The 16,629-nt window shown below is 39.7% G+C and overlaps 1 protein-coding gene across 2 annotated transcripts in view; it reads left to right on the forward strand.

Annotated features, from left to right (window-relative positions):
• The window catches only part of RAB3C (RAB3C, member RAS oncogene family), a 396,458-nt gene that overhangs the window by 51,558 nt on the left and 328,271 nt on the right, over positions 1–16,629 (forward strand). For both annotated transcript variants that reach the window (XM_069222464.1, XM_069222455.1), the window contains exon 2: positions 12,076–12,303. In XM_069222464.1, the coding sequence (XP_069078565.1) occupies positions 12,076–12,303 (228 nt within the window). The remainder of the gene's footprint in view (positions 1–12,075; positions 12,304–16,629) is intronic.

A 16,629-nucleotide genomic window follows, 5' to 3' on the forward strand; every position in this document is an offset into this window, starting at 1 on the left:
CCGCCTGTCTTTCCTATGTAGCTTTTTAACTTTGCTATTACCAAAAAAGTGAGTAATGCCTAGTGATCTTTATTGACAGTGACAGGCTTGCCGTGTAAGAATACCTGAAAATGTTTGCAGGCCCTCATTACAGCAAGGCTCTCTTTTCCTGCTTGCAGATATTCCATATCTTGATCTATTGCTAATATAAGCAACTACTAATCAAAGTCCATTTGTGCTATAAAGGTTGCTTTGACAATGATTCAACATAATATTTTCAAAACTCCTCACTTTATTGCCAAATTGAAACTCAGAAGACATCCAGTGCCTGTGGCAACCTCAGTGATGTAGATGTCAATGCCGATGGAGTGTGATCCATGTGTGAATTGAAGACTTTTGAGTTTTAGGGCTTTTTAGAAGCATATGAAACAATATGCATTAATGCATATGCATTATTGTGCACATCACTTGATTGAAGACTAGTCTTCTGTGTCAGATTAGCAAAATAGCTGTCAATTATGATTCTGATGCCGGACCTGTGTCCGATAGAAATGAAATCAAAGTTCCATTGACAATGCAAAGTACAAATTCTGATAATTCATCCACATCCTCAGTCATTACACCACATCTAAGAAGACTTTGGCTTTTCTGAGCTGCTTAGAGTCCATTAATATCACAAGACAGTAATAATTGGGATGCTCATCTAGGATAAGTATTGTGTTTAAATCTCCAGTGTGGCAATGATGTAACTTATCTTGTGAATGAGTCACTTACCTTTGATGAAGCCCACCACTGTAATGGGGAATTTTCCCGCCACTGTGGCAAATGCTCTGCGTGGCAGGACTTCTGCTTTGTTTTTGAGCCTGTGACACCTCATGATGTTAGCCTGGTATTCAAAGGTGACCATGGTGAGAATGTCATCCAGGTTCATGGGTTTTTGCAGTAGTATTTTTGAAAAGCAGCATCCTTGCAATTAGCAGTGATTTGCTCCTTGGAAGCTTCCTCACAGTTCTAATTACCAACAATGTTGAACGTGTTCCTTCAGTCTTGTGACAAAACAGTACATTGTTTCACCAGGGTTTTAGCAGGGTTGAGTGAAACAAGTTAAATTCATAGTTAATGCTCTTCTTTGGGAGGAAAGCAAAAATAACACATGATGGACGCAATGCTGAACAATGCAAACATTCACCCTAGTCACAGATCTGGATTAATTCCATCTTTTTTTGGCAAACTAAATTGAAGAAATATAACCTTGTGAATGTGCGACTCGTTTTGCCTTCCTTGTTTCTACAGGCAGGACTTCTCTGTGTCAGATTACACCAATGCTTAAAACAACAATGTGATGTTTGATTTGACCACGTATCATTTGAATGTTACAATAGCTTAAATAAAATCGAGGCCAGCTGTGCCTTGGCTTGATTATCTTGAGAGGAAAATACTGCTGAAACTTCACCATGGAGGGTTTTCACATGGACACTTTCGCAATGTACTTTTGCGCTTTCCTTTAATTCTGAGTTACAATGTTCTTTGCGTACCTCATTCCATTAATATCTTCACAACTCAAGATTTTGAGAACACATAACTTTGGCTGTGTCATTATGCGCTGCAGGAATGACATAAAATTGTAATCAACAATGCATATATTGTGTGTTTTAATACTACTAATATAAAGTGGAGCATCCAATGTATCATTGAAAGTGCATTCACAGTAGAAGATTAATAATTCATATATATGTGTGTGTTTAAATGGTGAGTTTAACATGCTAAATTCTAATACTCATGCACATTTATATTCATGTATTTGGAATAATATATTATAGCACATTTACACATAATTATGTTTCTTTATAATTTGTTGAGATATTAATTGAAGATGCATGTATAATGTTTTTTTAATGTGCATTGAAGTATCATACTAAGTTAGCTTGACTGAAGGCCAGAAATGCTGATGTGTGTCTGACCTTCAACGTGGAATTTGTTCGCTTTTTTTATTTACAGCTGCACCTGTCGGAGTCTAAAGTTAATGAAAGGCATATTTTGTATTTGAGGTAGTAGGTTACAGGTGGATATTTTGGCAAGGACAAAGGGACTGCTAACGAACTGAGAAGGTAGCCTCCTATTTGTGTGCTGTCTCCTAGAGGCTTTCAAGATAGTCCTTATGTTCAACTACTGGGATGAGAACTTGAAGGGAGTTGCCAGTTCCAATTGTGCATGGAAAATGGAAAACTACTGGTGTTGATGACATAGATTCTCGAAGGTTCTGCAAGGTCCAAATTGGTATTCATTTAACTAGATGACAGCAGACCTCTTTACCCTTTGACAAGAGCAGATTCCTCTGAGACTTAGAGGTAAAGACCTCTCTATTCCTAATCTGGTTGAGTGGCTTCATGCTACACACACCTCTCTATCAGAACATCTACTGAGGTTTCTGTTATGCTGACACTTTCCTATTATTTTCATAATTTCCTGATGAAGATTTAGGATTTCCCATATAGTTTATCTGGAATATTTAGAATAAATTTGTTTTCAAATGATTGGGCAAGAGGGCCGCAACATGTATCCTGACCACCAAATCCTATTTTTAGCTTTTGTATTTCTGCAACCAAGATTTTTGTATGCCTTATGCTTGTAAGATTTAATCTGCTTCAATGCTTTACTTCACCTTTGGTGATTCTGTTCTTATATAGCTTTTTTCTGACACTCATTTATATAAGTTTGGCCTTAAATGTGTACTAAACCATTTAACTTAGATCTCCGACTCCAAGTTTTATTGTGTGACCAAAAAGGTTACACTGTTACATGATTTGAAGTGTTGATTTTAACTACCTTTACCCCTCGTAACTCTTAAGGTCAGTGGAAAGTAGAGAAACAAGAAAATGGGTCCAAGCATCATCAATTGCGCTGGAAATACATACCTGTTTTCTAAACACCAAACCTCCATCACAGTCTCTCAATTATAACCACATGAAAAGAAAACTGCAAAATCCTAACACAGAAATTCATCAACAGCATCAAATGTCTGCTTTATCTGACCATTGCAATCACATGTTTAAGGCATGGTTACTTTATCATATTATTTTTTTCTATGGCTGCCAAGCTGCCTGTGTCTTCATCCAGGCTAGTTTTAGCAAACAGGTCTGTGTGTGCTGGGCTTTTTAAGACCATGCTTTTAACAGTATAGAAATGACATGCCACAAAATCATGATCACTACTTGCTCAATAAAACAAGCATGGCATGGGGGCCAGTCACTAGCAGGGGCGGCACCTCCTCTAAGGTGGAGGAACCTCGCCCCACTTGATTATGGAGATAGAAAAATAAAATTAGAATAACGCTATGCTACTATCATTTTATTTGTCCTGGGAGAAGAGGCCAGGCGAGGTTGGGCTGGTTGGAGAGGGTAGGAGGAGGGCTGGATGAGGAGTATGTGCAGTACAAAGTTCGCATGTCTGTTTAGCCAGCCATGTTGGGCTGTCCAAATAGACATGCGCACTTTGCATGTTCTCTACCCGGTTCTATTGCACAGCTGAGTGCAGAACATGCCCAGGCTCCCACTCCCAGTCTGAGCGGTGAAGCAGGCCTCTCAGACCAATCACAACATTGCTGTCATGCTGGTGAGAGCAGCGTCATGATTGCCTGGGAGCCTGTGTGACGACGATGGAGGGGAGAGGAATGCATCCTACCCATAGGTAAGCGTTTGCTTTTCTTTCTTTTCCCCCTCCTCCATCCCATCCCGCCCTGCCACCACTGTTGTGTGGCAGCCACCACTAGGTTGATATGACAGTTTTCTTCTGTGGACTTGCCAAAAACAGCACAGTATTTTCTAACTGTAGAATGACTGTTATCTCTACTGCGAGAAGTGACATTGCAGGTGCTCAATTCTCTAATCCCACACCAGCCGCCCCTGTTAGACATACCCCTTCCAATTGCCAAAGACAATATCCAGCCCATAGGTGCGACCTATTGCTTTGCGGATGCTTGCTTTAATTTGCAACTCTACAGCGCCTGATGAAGGCAGACGAAATCCAACACCACAGTCCTAAATACCGTATTTATCGGCGTATAACACGCACTTTTTCTCCCTGAAAATAGGGGGCAAATGATGTGTGCGTGTTATACGCCGATAAAATGTAATGTTTTTTTTTTCTGAAATTTCATTTTAAAATGAGGTGCGTGTTATACGCCGGTGCGTGTTATACGCCGATAAATACGGTACCTTAATTTTGAGCCTCAGCACAAAAAGAGTCTTAGTGAAGACTTTCTAAGTTCTTTCTAAGTTATGCCATATTCCGGTTAAAGACAAAGCCTCATTTAAATAATCTTTGAAAAACAATGCTTTGAAGTCTGTGTCTTTCGTTTAAAAGAGCTATTTCTTGATCTCTGGGTCCAGAGCTCCTTCAAAAAGCTGTACATGCTGTTTTTTATTGTCTGCAGCACCAGCTGTTGTTTTAATGGGAGGCAGCCTAATGTTGCACTTAATAGACATAAGCCTCAGGCTTGCCAGCAAGGAATAACAGTGGGGGTGAGATTACTGGAACCGCAGTGAGTAATTTGCAATCATGTTAGAAATGTTCATTTTATCAGGAGTGATAATCTGAAAGGGGCTCAGAAATTGTTGCTAAACACACCTGGTCTTTAACATCTATTATGTCATAATTATACCCAGAGTGTTCGGGGTTTATAAGATGACAGGCTAAAGTGACATATCACCAAAACCCACAGATGTAGTGGGTCTGCTGATGCAAAATGAGTTTATATCCAATTACTTTGAATACACATTGCCAGCTACAACAGGACTAGCATTAGCTCCCAGCCGTTTGACTTTGTCAGTGCTTGCTTTGTCATGGTTTTTGATATATTTTGTTTTTTGAGAGGCTGCCGGGCACTTGTCAATCTAAAAAAAAAAAAAAAAAAAAAATTTAAAGCTAAAAGATTTTTGGGTCTTAAAAAGCACAGATTGCCATAGTAACCCCTGGTACTGAAAGGAACTACTTTGTGTGTGGATATGCTCCTTATGAAAGAGCAAGTTACTATCACTTACATTACGGTTAACCAATGGCATAAGTGGACTGACCCACGGCACATGAGGTAGCATAAATATATGTTATACATATAATTGTACTAAAATCAAAGGATCTTGGCCATTGCCAGACCTAAAAAATGACATGGCCACGATGGTGGATTTTGGAGGCTGAAAAGGAAGGTACCTAGCACAATTTGTCCAGTAATAGCACTGAAGGTATGAAAACCCAGTCTTGTTTTTCTGATAAACATCATCCATAAAAACAAATGTTCATCACTGTGTACGCAATTATGGAGTTACTTATTTTATTCCAGTTACAAAACTTTGAAAGTTAAAGTCTGGTTAAAAAGTAAATTACTTTTAAACAAACAAGACAATCAGGATGTAGAAAGTCATCCATATAGATATGAAAATAGCCAGGAAGCCCAACAGTATCAAATATATTGGTTTAAAAAAAATGTAAGGTGAACCCTCACCGGCCAATCTAGGTGGCATGCTTCATCACTGGCTTACCTCATTTGCCCATAATTATCATAGGGATGTACAGGCTTCCTGTATTCGAGGAGTAGTTTTTGTGATTTAGGTGGGATCAAACATCTGGAGACTGTGTATTGAATACAGGATAACTACTGGGCAAACCCTTTAATGATTGTGTAATTACAAGGGTCCACACTGTAACACCCCTTCCTTGGGGCAGTATTCCCATAACAATAGAGACTATCCTTATTGAAGACTCAACCAAAGACTTGAATATTATAACACACAATGCATGACTCTGTGCATGTGAGGATTGCATGCATTCATATGATTGAAAACTTCTGATGATTAAACACAACATAGGGGATCCAAGTCCTGAAGAAAGCAATGGGCCCCACACAGAGCCGTACAATGTTTGGAAGATGTCAACGAGGGTGATGCCGGAGCAATAAATTATCCCCAACATCCTCTTTAGATTTTGTTTCTTTAGTCTTCCATGAATAGAGCATTAATTGGAATATCTATAGGGATTTTTGTTTCGTTCAATACATCCTGCTTACATCGCAAATAGCACTCACTGAGAACAGGTAGCCTGTTGGTCCCCATAATTCCAGATGAATGAGGCAACCCAATAATAAAGCACGTCACCTAGTTTGGTGGGTGAGAATTTGCCTTATATTTTTTTGAAACCCATGTGTTTGAGACACTTGAGTGTCCTTGTGTTAGAAAAGGGGTCTTTAGTTGTCAGTCAGGTTACCCCCTATCCAAGCAAGGACCCTCACTCTAGTCAGGGTAAAGGAGATACACCCTCAGTTAACCCCTGCTCACGCCCTTGGTAGTTTGTCACATCTAGGCAGGCTTAACTTTAGAAGCAATGTGTAAAGTATTTGTACCAACACACCCAGTAATACAGTGAAAACACTACAGAATGGACACCACACCAGTTTAGAAAAATAGGTAATATGTATCTAAATCAAACGAGACCAGAATGACAAAAATCCAACATACACAAGTCAAGATATGAATTTTAAAAAGAATAAGAGTCTTAATCCATAGAAAACAGTGAGAATGTTGTTGTTACTCAAAGTACCTGGTTGGCGGGAAAAAAAAGGTGCACAGACGAGCATGTGTCGAAAAAGGCCAGCGATACGTCGATTTCTCACTCGCAAGCGAGACCTTGCGTCATTTATTCACCTGTCGGGTTGGCGTGTGTTGTTTCTTCTCTCCTGCAAGAGAGCGATGCGTTGATTCCCAGACGGGCACCCAGGCCCAGGCATGCTTTGTGTTGATTTTTCATGCCCAGCGAGGTCGCACAGTGTCAGGAAACCGTGATGCGTAGGGCTTACGTCGTTAGCAGCAGCCGCTAGCGGGTGTTGCACGTCGCACCAATCTCCCAGCCGCAATGCAGGTGGAGCGTCTATTTTAGCTGCGAGGCTGGCGGCGCGTCCTTTATCAGCTGCGTTGCGGATGGTGCATCGAAAGTTTCCCTTCTCGGCGGTCTGTGCATGGATTTCTGTCCTTTTCCCCCAGCTTCACCTTTCAAGGGCCCAGAGACAGGTTAGGGCACCACTTGGCAGGGCATGAGTCTCAGCAGAGAGTCCAGGTGCTGGCAGAGAGACGCCTTTGATGTCCCTGAGACTTCAACAACAGGAGGCAACTCAGTTCAAGCCCTTGGAGATTTTTCACCAGTGCGAAGTCACACAAAAGTCAGTCTTTGTCCTCTTTCAGGCAGAAGCAGCTACTGCAGCCCAACCAAGCAAAGCCCAACAGGCAAAGGGGCAGTACTCCCCCGGCTCTCCAGCTCTTCTCCTTGGCCAAGGTTCCTCTTGGTTCCAGAAGAAACCTGATTTTCAGGGGTTTTGGGTGCGCTTATTATATCCCTTTCTGCCTTTGAAGGAGACCTACTTCAAAGATGTAGGCCTGTTTACAAGATCCTGCCTTGCCAGTCCTGGCTCCAGACTCAAACCAGGGGGTTGGAGACTGCATTGTGTGAGGGCAGGCACAGCCCATTCAGGTGTAAGTGACCACTCCTCCCCTCCCCTGCAGCCCAGATGGCTCATCAGGATATGCAGGCTCCCTTTGTGTCACTGTCTAGAGGAGATTCACAAACAGCCCAACTGTCGAACTGACCCAGATGGGGCTACCTAGGGCCTACCTTAGGGGTGCCTTATCTATAGAAAAAGGGAAGTTTTAGGCCTGGCAAGTGGGTACATATGCCAGGCCGAATTGGCAGTTTAAAACTGCACACATAGACACTGCAGTGGCAGGTCTGAGCCATGTTTACAGGGCTACTAGTGTGGGTGGCACAACCAGTGCTGCAGGCCCACAAGTAACATTTTATTGACAGGCCCTGGGCACCTCTAGTGCACTTTAATAGAGACTTATTAGTAAATCAAATATGCCAATCATGGATAAGCCAATTTACACATAAGTTATACAGGGAACACTTACACTTTAGCACTGGTCAGCAGTGGTAAAGTGCCCAGAGCAAACAAAACAGCAAAAACAGAGACCAGGACAGAGAAACAACCTGGGAAGCAGAGACAAAAAGTTAGGGGAGACCACGCCAAGGATGCCAAGTCTAACACATGGTCTGTTGTAGTATCTGCATGAATGATCCTCCACATCCTGCGTGCCTGATTTCTTTATAAGATATATTCCAGGGAGGAAGCAATCCGTGACAACCCACTCCTTTCATCCTCCTTACCCTTATAAGCAGTCTTTGATACTTAAGTAAATTACACCATTGGCCGATTTTCCTTCCTAGTGATCATCCTGTCCCACATTCCTCAGTAAATTCATATCTGCTAACAGTTTCCTTTGCAGATAAATTCAGCCAATCTCAAAAAAATGGTATTGATTTTGGATTTCAATTCACAAGATATTTTCTCCTTTCTTGAAAGTTGAACGCTATATACATACCTTGTCAAGCAATATACATACCTGAACTTCCAATGATGGACATGTCTGCAGTATAAGATAATGCAATGTGTCTATCTTTAAGAAACCAGAGGAATACTTTAAAAAATAGAGAAACTAGTTTGTTACATAATTAAAAGTGAATGATACCCATAAATGGAGTCAATGGATTAAAATTGCAGTTTACAATAAAGACTGAGATTTTATATGGAAATTCAAACATAGAATTTTACCCAGCCACGGTCCATAAACTATATTATGTTCACTTCAGGACATGTTGTGTTCCCCCAGAAAAAAACATGTCACATGTTTTATAATAGTAAAACGGATATCCTTTTTTAGAGTATGACTTGGAATATCATTTGTAAAATTCTTATTTAATAAAACTAGTTGTACTTTCACCTCATTTGCAAATGCAAGCTGTGAATTAATTCTTAAACAAAGATGAACATATATTTAATATTTGCATTTAAATTGTGTAGTATTAATTAACCAAAATAAAAATTATGACTGACTGATTATTGTATATATTGATGACCATGAGTTTAAATAAACGTCTCCTAATTGGAAATCATTGTTTGGCTTATCCTAGCATGTGTAGTGAGAATGGGTAATTTTACAAAATAACTGTGAACCTTGTTGTATTTCCTTTTGACAATAAAGATTCAAAGAATTTATTTTCATGGTCACCTATAGATGAGTATGTTAGCAATGTATTGTGATTTTGTTTGTATTTTTATTTTAAACCAAGTGCTTCCTTCATGTTAGCTACACCTCAATACAGAATATATATCTTTCGTATCACTTAATATTCAATAACATCATGACCCGATTTATTGCATGTCTTTATATACAATCTTAAATTGACAAAAGGGAAATCTGACATGAATAGTGATCTACAGAAACCTTCGATTGATTAAGTCATTGTCTGCAATTGTAATATCAGAACGGTGAGCGCATGCCTAAGCTAGAGTAAATTAATATTTAAACATCTGTCTCAGAAGCAGAACCATCTCCAGTTCTCGTTGCTAGGCTGAAATCACAAACATGTGTTTGCTCTCACATTTGTTGGCACAACAGACCAGAGAGCTGTTTAGGAAAAGATTAGTTTGAGAGAAGAGGAGGCAAATGGCAAGTTTGTGCAAAATATCACATTATTTTTGCCAGAACAACATCTTGAGAGGAAGGGTACTTTTTAGGTTGTAGTTGCTGCTGGTGAAGGGAGAGATACACATACCGCCTTCCCTCAATTGTCATCTGTTTGCTTCTAAAACCTATTGTGAGCCAGTCATTCTCAGAACATTCCTTGGAGCTGCTGTTTAATTAAACATTGGCCCTAATGCCTGCTAGCTTCTGGTATCCATGGCGATGCATCATTTGTACTGAACAATTTCAGCTGCAAGTTTAGAGTTGTTCTGAGAAAGCCATCCCTTTAGCATCTTCATCCCCATTTTCTTCTGACTGATACTGGTGGTAACTGACCCCGACTGTGCCCTGGGCTGTGCTAACTAGGCCGAGGCCAAGTGTTCTAATCAAAAGGTAAATATGTGGTACAGGAGTCTGTCATTGCCCATTGTAATCGTAAGTCCCTAATATATAATAGGGCACGCGGTTTCAAACTATCTATTAGTACCTAATATATAATAGGGCAGGGAGGCTTAGAGGCCCAGTAGATTTCCTGCACTGGAGTGTGCACTGCTGTTTTGCCTGCTGTCATTATGGGCGAGTGCAAAGCGCTCCGTCCATTCTGTAATCTCTCTTTGGGCTTCAAACCATGCCCATGTCACGTCCGCGGGCTTGTCTTTTAAAATTCGCTTGCTTTCATTTGTGAAAGGCATGCATACGTCATGCCTTTTCCGATGTTAAGCCCACCCACACAGCACCGGTAAACTACTAAAAACATACGATGCTCAATGTTTCCAGCCTGGGGTCCAGACTACTTTATCTGTTTATTTTCCACGCAGCGCGATCGCGCTGCATTTTACATAGCGCGATCGCTCTACGTTTATTTTTCTTTACAACGCTAATAGCTCTAACTCGAGCAAATGCAAGACCCATTGCATTGAAAATGCTTGTTTTTAAATGCAGCCCTCTCCTTGCAAACTGTCTTTAAAAAGTAAAAAGTGTGAAAATTCGACTTTAGAATTAAATGTACTTCTGAAGTGATTGTCTATATTATTTTTTACATGTAAGCCACCCCTAAGGTCTCCTCTAGGTGGCTGAGGGATGGGGGGCCATGTAACTATAAGCAGGGACATTATAAAAGGTAAACTAGCCATTTCATTTTTCCCCATTGTAGATACTTCGCTTCAGAGGATAACATTGTTATAGTTCATATAAACATAAATATTGCTAGGAAGAAGCTAAATGTCATTCATGGACTCAAGATTGGAAATGATCAATCCACCAACTTGCCACTGCTGAATTTATCATAACTAATACAGAAAATAAATAATAGGACTTTTTTTCTGTAAGCCAAAACCCAGCCTGCAAGTGGCCTCTCCTGATTGGTCAGCCTTAGCAGGATTAGCCAGGCTGCTTTGATGCCTGCACTGAGCAGGAGTTATCTGATGGGGGAGTTCTGCAGCTGCATAGGCCAGGTCAGGAAAGGGGCTGGGTAAATCAAACTTCGCTTTAAAGAGAACAGGGCAAAAAGGAATGATAGCCAGGCCTACCCTGTACCCCACAGACCCCAAGAATGGAATTTGCAAGTGGTCTGAAGGGGGAGTGTTAATAGAAATGATCCACACCAGTAGGTTAGTTTAGTCAGTTAGGCACCAACTGTCACAAGAGTCCCCAGCCTGGACTGTGTCCAGTGGGCTTTTAAGGATTTGACCAGATACTTTGTGGCAATTGTAGTCCTAACTTTCAAGGACTATCTTAGACGCTTGAATTTGTGTTTGGGACACTTTGAACCCTTGAGAGGAACTTCAGAAAGAAGTTCCAGAAGGTTGGAGAGCTTTTGTGAGAAAGCTCCTTAAGGTCACCGACCTGTCGACGAGAGTCAAGCCGCCACGACCCAAACTCCAGCCTGACCAGGAGCCTTGCCTGACAACGAGAGGAAAAGCTCCTGAAAAACGACTAAGTCAGAAGGTTAAACAGTGTATCCAAGCAGGGCTCCATTACGGTCAGCATCAAATTGTGACTTGGTCCCAGTCTAGTGCAACTAGATGTCCCTGGTTGGCGCTATTGAGTTCTAAGCACTAGCAAGGACATTATTTTATTTAATCTTTAGAAATTCCTTCCTCCAGTTCCCTATTTTGGATTTTGTTCATTTTGGTATATTTTTAAAGATAAAAATATTTCCTATTTTTAGAAATTGGTGTGGGGTTTTTATTTTGTGTTGTGTCTTACTTATTTACTGTACTGGTGTATTTAAATCCTTTATATACCTGTCTCCTAAGTTAAGCATGCCTGCTCGTTGCCAGGTTACCAGAGGTTGAGCCAGGGTCTATTGTTTTGAGACCATGACTGGACCTAACATTGTATTGGTGGCCTTGTTGCTAGTGGTAGGTGTGTACTTACCCCTACTAATAATCTGCCTTCCAACACTTGCTATTGCCTTTGTCTTCTCTGCCATGAATATCCCATGCATGTCTCTCACAAACATTGCAAGAGCGAACACAAAGCTCTGAAAATCACTAAAAAGTTTGAGAATCTTGTTTTCCTTCCCTTTCAGATGGCATCTGCTCAAGACACCAAGTATGGACAGAAAGACACATCTGACCAGAACTTTGATTACATGTTCAAGTTGCTCATCATTGGCAACAGCAGTGTTGGAAAGACCTCCTTTCTTTTCCGATATGCTGATGACTCCTTTACGTCAGCCTTCGTAAGCACAGTTGGAATTGACTTCAAAGTAAAAACTGTTTACAAAAATGAGAAAAGGATTAAACTGCAGATCTGGGTAAGCTCCAGAACTTACTATCCTAATTACTAAAACTAAAGTTAGAACTGTTTTATTGATGTTCACCTCACCATAGTTGCTTGGGAATATAATTTATAAGCAATAGAACGCTGTGTGGCACATTGAACATGGATTTGAAGTGTTAAAGGTGTTCTACTCAGTACCTAAATGTAGAGTTTGACATATTGTGTAGTTCTAGAGTAGAAACATGCTTTCTATATGCAGTATAGGGACATAAGACACTGACATGTTACTGTTGAAGGTCTGGATTAGCAAAATATTTTTTTGCTAGTAAATTTGCTGTACTCCAAGTTTTGCTGTGACTTGCTGATGAATTTTGAGGAGTAATAAATGCATGTTCATAGATAAACAGCTGTGTGAATGAGCTATGTGACTAACCATGACATACTGCAGGAAATTTGAGTCAATCTCTCCTGCTCATAAACTAATAAAAAAAAATAAAAAATCTCAAAGAAGCTTTGCGGCTTGGTCCCAAAGTGATTATAAATGTCCCACGGGGAGTCGCATGTTTGCTAGAGTCTCAGTCGAACATTTCATCGTGCAAAATGATTTCCAAATATAAAACGAGTGTAAAGGAAGCTCAGCACAAACCACTCTTATGCAGTCACTAAGTGTCACAACTTTAATAGAAACAGGACATTTGCAACATAATTCCAAATCGTTGTGATACTTAATACATAGTCGCAAAACAAGAAAAACACATTCCAATATAACATCTGGTTACAGAAGACTGAATATGGTGTCTGTTCACTTTATACACTAAAAGCCAGTAGAGGCCCCTAACATCTCAGTTTGTTTAGATGAAAATGATTGGTGGTAGGGGATGGTGACACAGAATGTGTAGATGTGGTAAATCTGCCTGTATCCAAACTGCAAACATTCCAAACTTCTGAGTTAAGCGACTACTTTTGTGAAGTAGAAAAATACTTTGTAGTCGTTGGATGTGATTCATATAATGTCTTATTATAGTATTCTTATACATGTTACAAAAGTACTTTAGCCACAGTAGTTTTTGTTAGAACCCTCCAGCAACTTAAGCCTAGAACAATTTTGCCAGGTATACATTCAAGCTAGGGCCATATTATACAAATGGTGCCCTATTCTACGTTTTATCCTCTATTGTTCTGCTCACAGTGACAGTGAAAAACACCTGTTACTCCCGTTGGGCATTTTGTGTAGTTGGGCATTTTGTGTAATACTGCCACAAGTACTTAGGTCCATCCCACAGTTTCACTTGCATTTTCATGACATTAATTCTAATAGTTTCGGCTTCATTTACTTATTTTGATTAATTACTACTGTTTGACCAAAGGGCAGTATTTAGATTATTCTATAAAGGTTTGAATATGTCCATGTTGTTATTGATAATTCGCAGTTGTTTATCGTACGGACTGCTTTTAGGACATTTATCCATAAACTGATTATACCTATTCTTTAAACAATGGACAGGTTTTTATCTAAATAGTGGGGTGGAGAGGCCAAATAAGAGAGGAGGCAGGGCGGGCAGTGTAGAGCAGGTATGGGGTATTAAAGGTTGGCCAGAACATAACTAGGATTTGGAGTGTGAAGAGTGGTTTAGACGTCTGCCACCAAATTATTAAAAGGTGGGAGGAGAAGTGGGGTAATGCATTCGAAAATTGGGATATATCAGTGAACAAAAAAATTGATGAATACGATTATGAGTTAAGACATCTGACTAGCTGGATTGAAACACTTGATGTAAAATGAAATGTTCAAAAGGGCAGTTTCAGTGCATTAATTTAGGATACTTGGTATTAACAAAGTGGTTAAAAGCCAGAATATCACATACCAAAATAGCATATCATATTAATACTGCATCCTGAAGATTGTTTCGAAAAATATGTTCCCATTGAGCGTAGATTATCTATTGTTAACTCCAGTGGGAAACTGTTTTTGGACATGGCATTTATGACACAATATTCGTGTCAGATGATATTCTGACAATATTACTGCAATACCACACTCAAACAAGTTGATTATTTACATTCAGGCGGCATATCACAAGACTCCGCCAAAGTCACTTTTAACTCCTGACTTCGAATTGAGTAACAGATACCTGAAGTGTTGTATTACATTTTTGTATTCTCCTTTGGCCATATAATTGTATTAACATTATAACTCTTCCCACATTTTAGGAGGCAAGGTTCAGTCACCTGGTCATGGTCCTTGCTTCTGTTTTGAGACTGAATGCACTTGTGGTTTCAGTCTTAGTATTATAATGTTTCCAATTAAGGCGGCACATATGATACTCTCTTAACTCCATTCGAAACTAAGTTGATAATTGGAGGTGGTTTTCGAAGGTAAATGTATATTATGTATACTTTATGGGTGCTGTCTTTCTGGCCTCCGACAGCTTAAATGAGTTCCGAATAGTGCAACAAATTTTTCAGCACGGTGCCCTGTACACTGGTCACTTATGCAGTCCTGTTTTTATGTACAGGTGCTTTGCCTCACAACTGAGAGTCTTCACATTGTGATACTACTGTTCTTCCAAGTTATTTACCAATGCATGCTTGACCATACTGTTTGCTTGGACGATCTCTTGTCTTTATTCATCATACCATTTTATTGTCTCTAAAAGCTATGAACACTTGCTTCTTAGCACCAAAAATGTAGAATTGATTTCCCTGCAGATCAATATATTGTAAAGTAACCCTTATTTGGGATTCCCTGATTCATGACGTGAGCCTGCACCCACACCTTGGCCTGTTTTTTTTTTTCCTCAAGTAGTACTTTAAACGTTCCAGCTTCCACATGTTGAAATAAGGCAGATTCAATTCAGTGAATGTGGTAACCTATCAAAATAAGCAACAAAAGGTGGCATTTGTTGCCAAGGGAACAAAATGTTTGTCTCTTGCTTTCCTAATAATGCACCAGTATATTGTATGTTTCATTTTGTTGTGAATAGGATAATCATAATATTGTAATATTTAAATTTGCTTAAAACACAAATACATGAATTCTAAAATGTAGTCAACAAGTATCATTGAAGCACAATTACAGGATGTTTTTTCACACTCACACTTCTAAAGATTTTTATATTCTTTGAAGCTGTCGGAAAGCATGCCGTATTCCATGAAGTCTATAAAACATTCACCTGATTTCACAGAGTAATTCAAATACTATTATCACATAACACAATGCAGCTGAATTCTAACCGACTTCAGATCTAAATGTATGTATGGTGGCTGGAAAGATGATTACTGCTGTAGGTGACCATAGCTGATCTGCCATTTTCTTCCATATTGGGCAGCTATTAGCAGTAAAGCTATTTTTGTATTCTTTTTAATTTCTTCAGTGTGGGAGTGAAGGTGACATACTGCATCCCTTTTTGAGTGATGAAATAAACATTCTACCCATTCTGCGGTACAGATTGCCCACTTAGCAATTAAAAAGGTCCCTAATTAACATTAAGAGTAAAACATATATTTCCAGCCTGTAGCTCTAATTTTGTCTGGCCAAACTAATTTTGAATTTACTTGCAAATCCTGTTAAAATAAGGGTAACAAACAGATATTATGCAGTTAATTATGGCCCCCTGGTCTTTGTCCACAGTGGATTGGGACCAAGAGGTCCACACAGTACAGCATTGTAGCTGCATTTTACAACCCAAGCCAGCTATGCATTGTTGCCCATGCTATCCACCCTTCACCTCAACACCATGGTTTTTGGGTCCAGGGGCTGACTTATATTTTGTTTACTCTATAGCAAAGAAGCATATTGCCTGCTTTTTGCTATTATAAATGTGGTAAAGAGACAATGCACTAGTCTATTAAAATTGGCAAGAGACATCAGGAATCACTTTGTGTGAAACTCTTTTTTAATGTCTGTGCTAAACAAACTATTGTTTTGTCATTGGAAGATAATATTATCTTTATTATAGTCACAGTAGACATACTGTGCTTCTGACCGGTTGTGGTAGGCTGAGGAGACATAAAGACATAAAAAGAAAAACACAATTTCCTGAAGGGACCTGCCCATCCCCGCAGTGCTTGAACATTGTACATTTATTGTGCCATCACAATATGAGGTCATAGAAACTCATACATAGAATCATGCAAAGGGAGGATGTTTAGAGGACATATTAAACTCAGAATCTCCCCAAAGTGATAGTGATTCAAAGATAACCAAGGCAGTTCATCTTGTCCAGCTTCCAGACCCCATTCCGCTATACCTGTTTATGATTCACTCTGTTGCTGTACTACATGACCATAGGTCCCTGTATCAAATAGTTAAACATTATTCTATTTTCTTTGAGTATTAATGGGTGTGAATGTCTAGCAG

The sequence above is a fragment of the Pleurodeles waltl genome, chromosome 1_1 (assembly GCF_031143425.1).
Source record: "Pleurodeles waltl isolate 20211129_DDA chromosome 1_1, aPleWal1.hap1.20221129, whole genome shotgun sequence".
In the NCBI taxonomy this organism is placed as follows: domain Eukaryota; kingdom Metazoa; phylum Chordata; class Amphibia; order Caudata; family Salamandridae; genus Pleurodeles; species Pleurodeles waltl.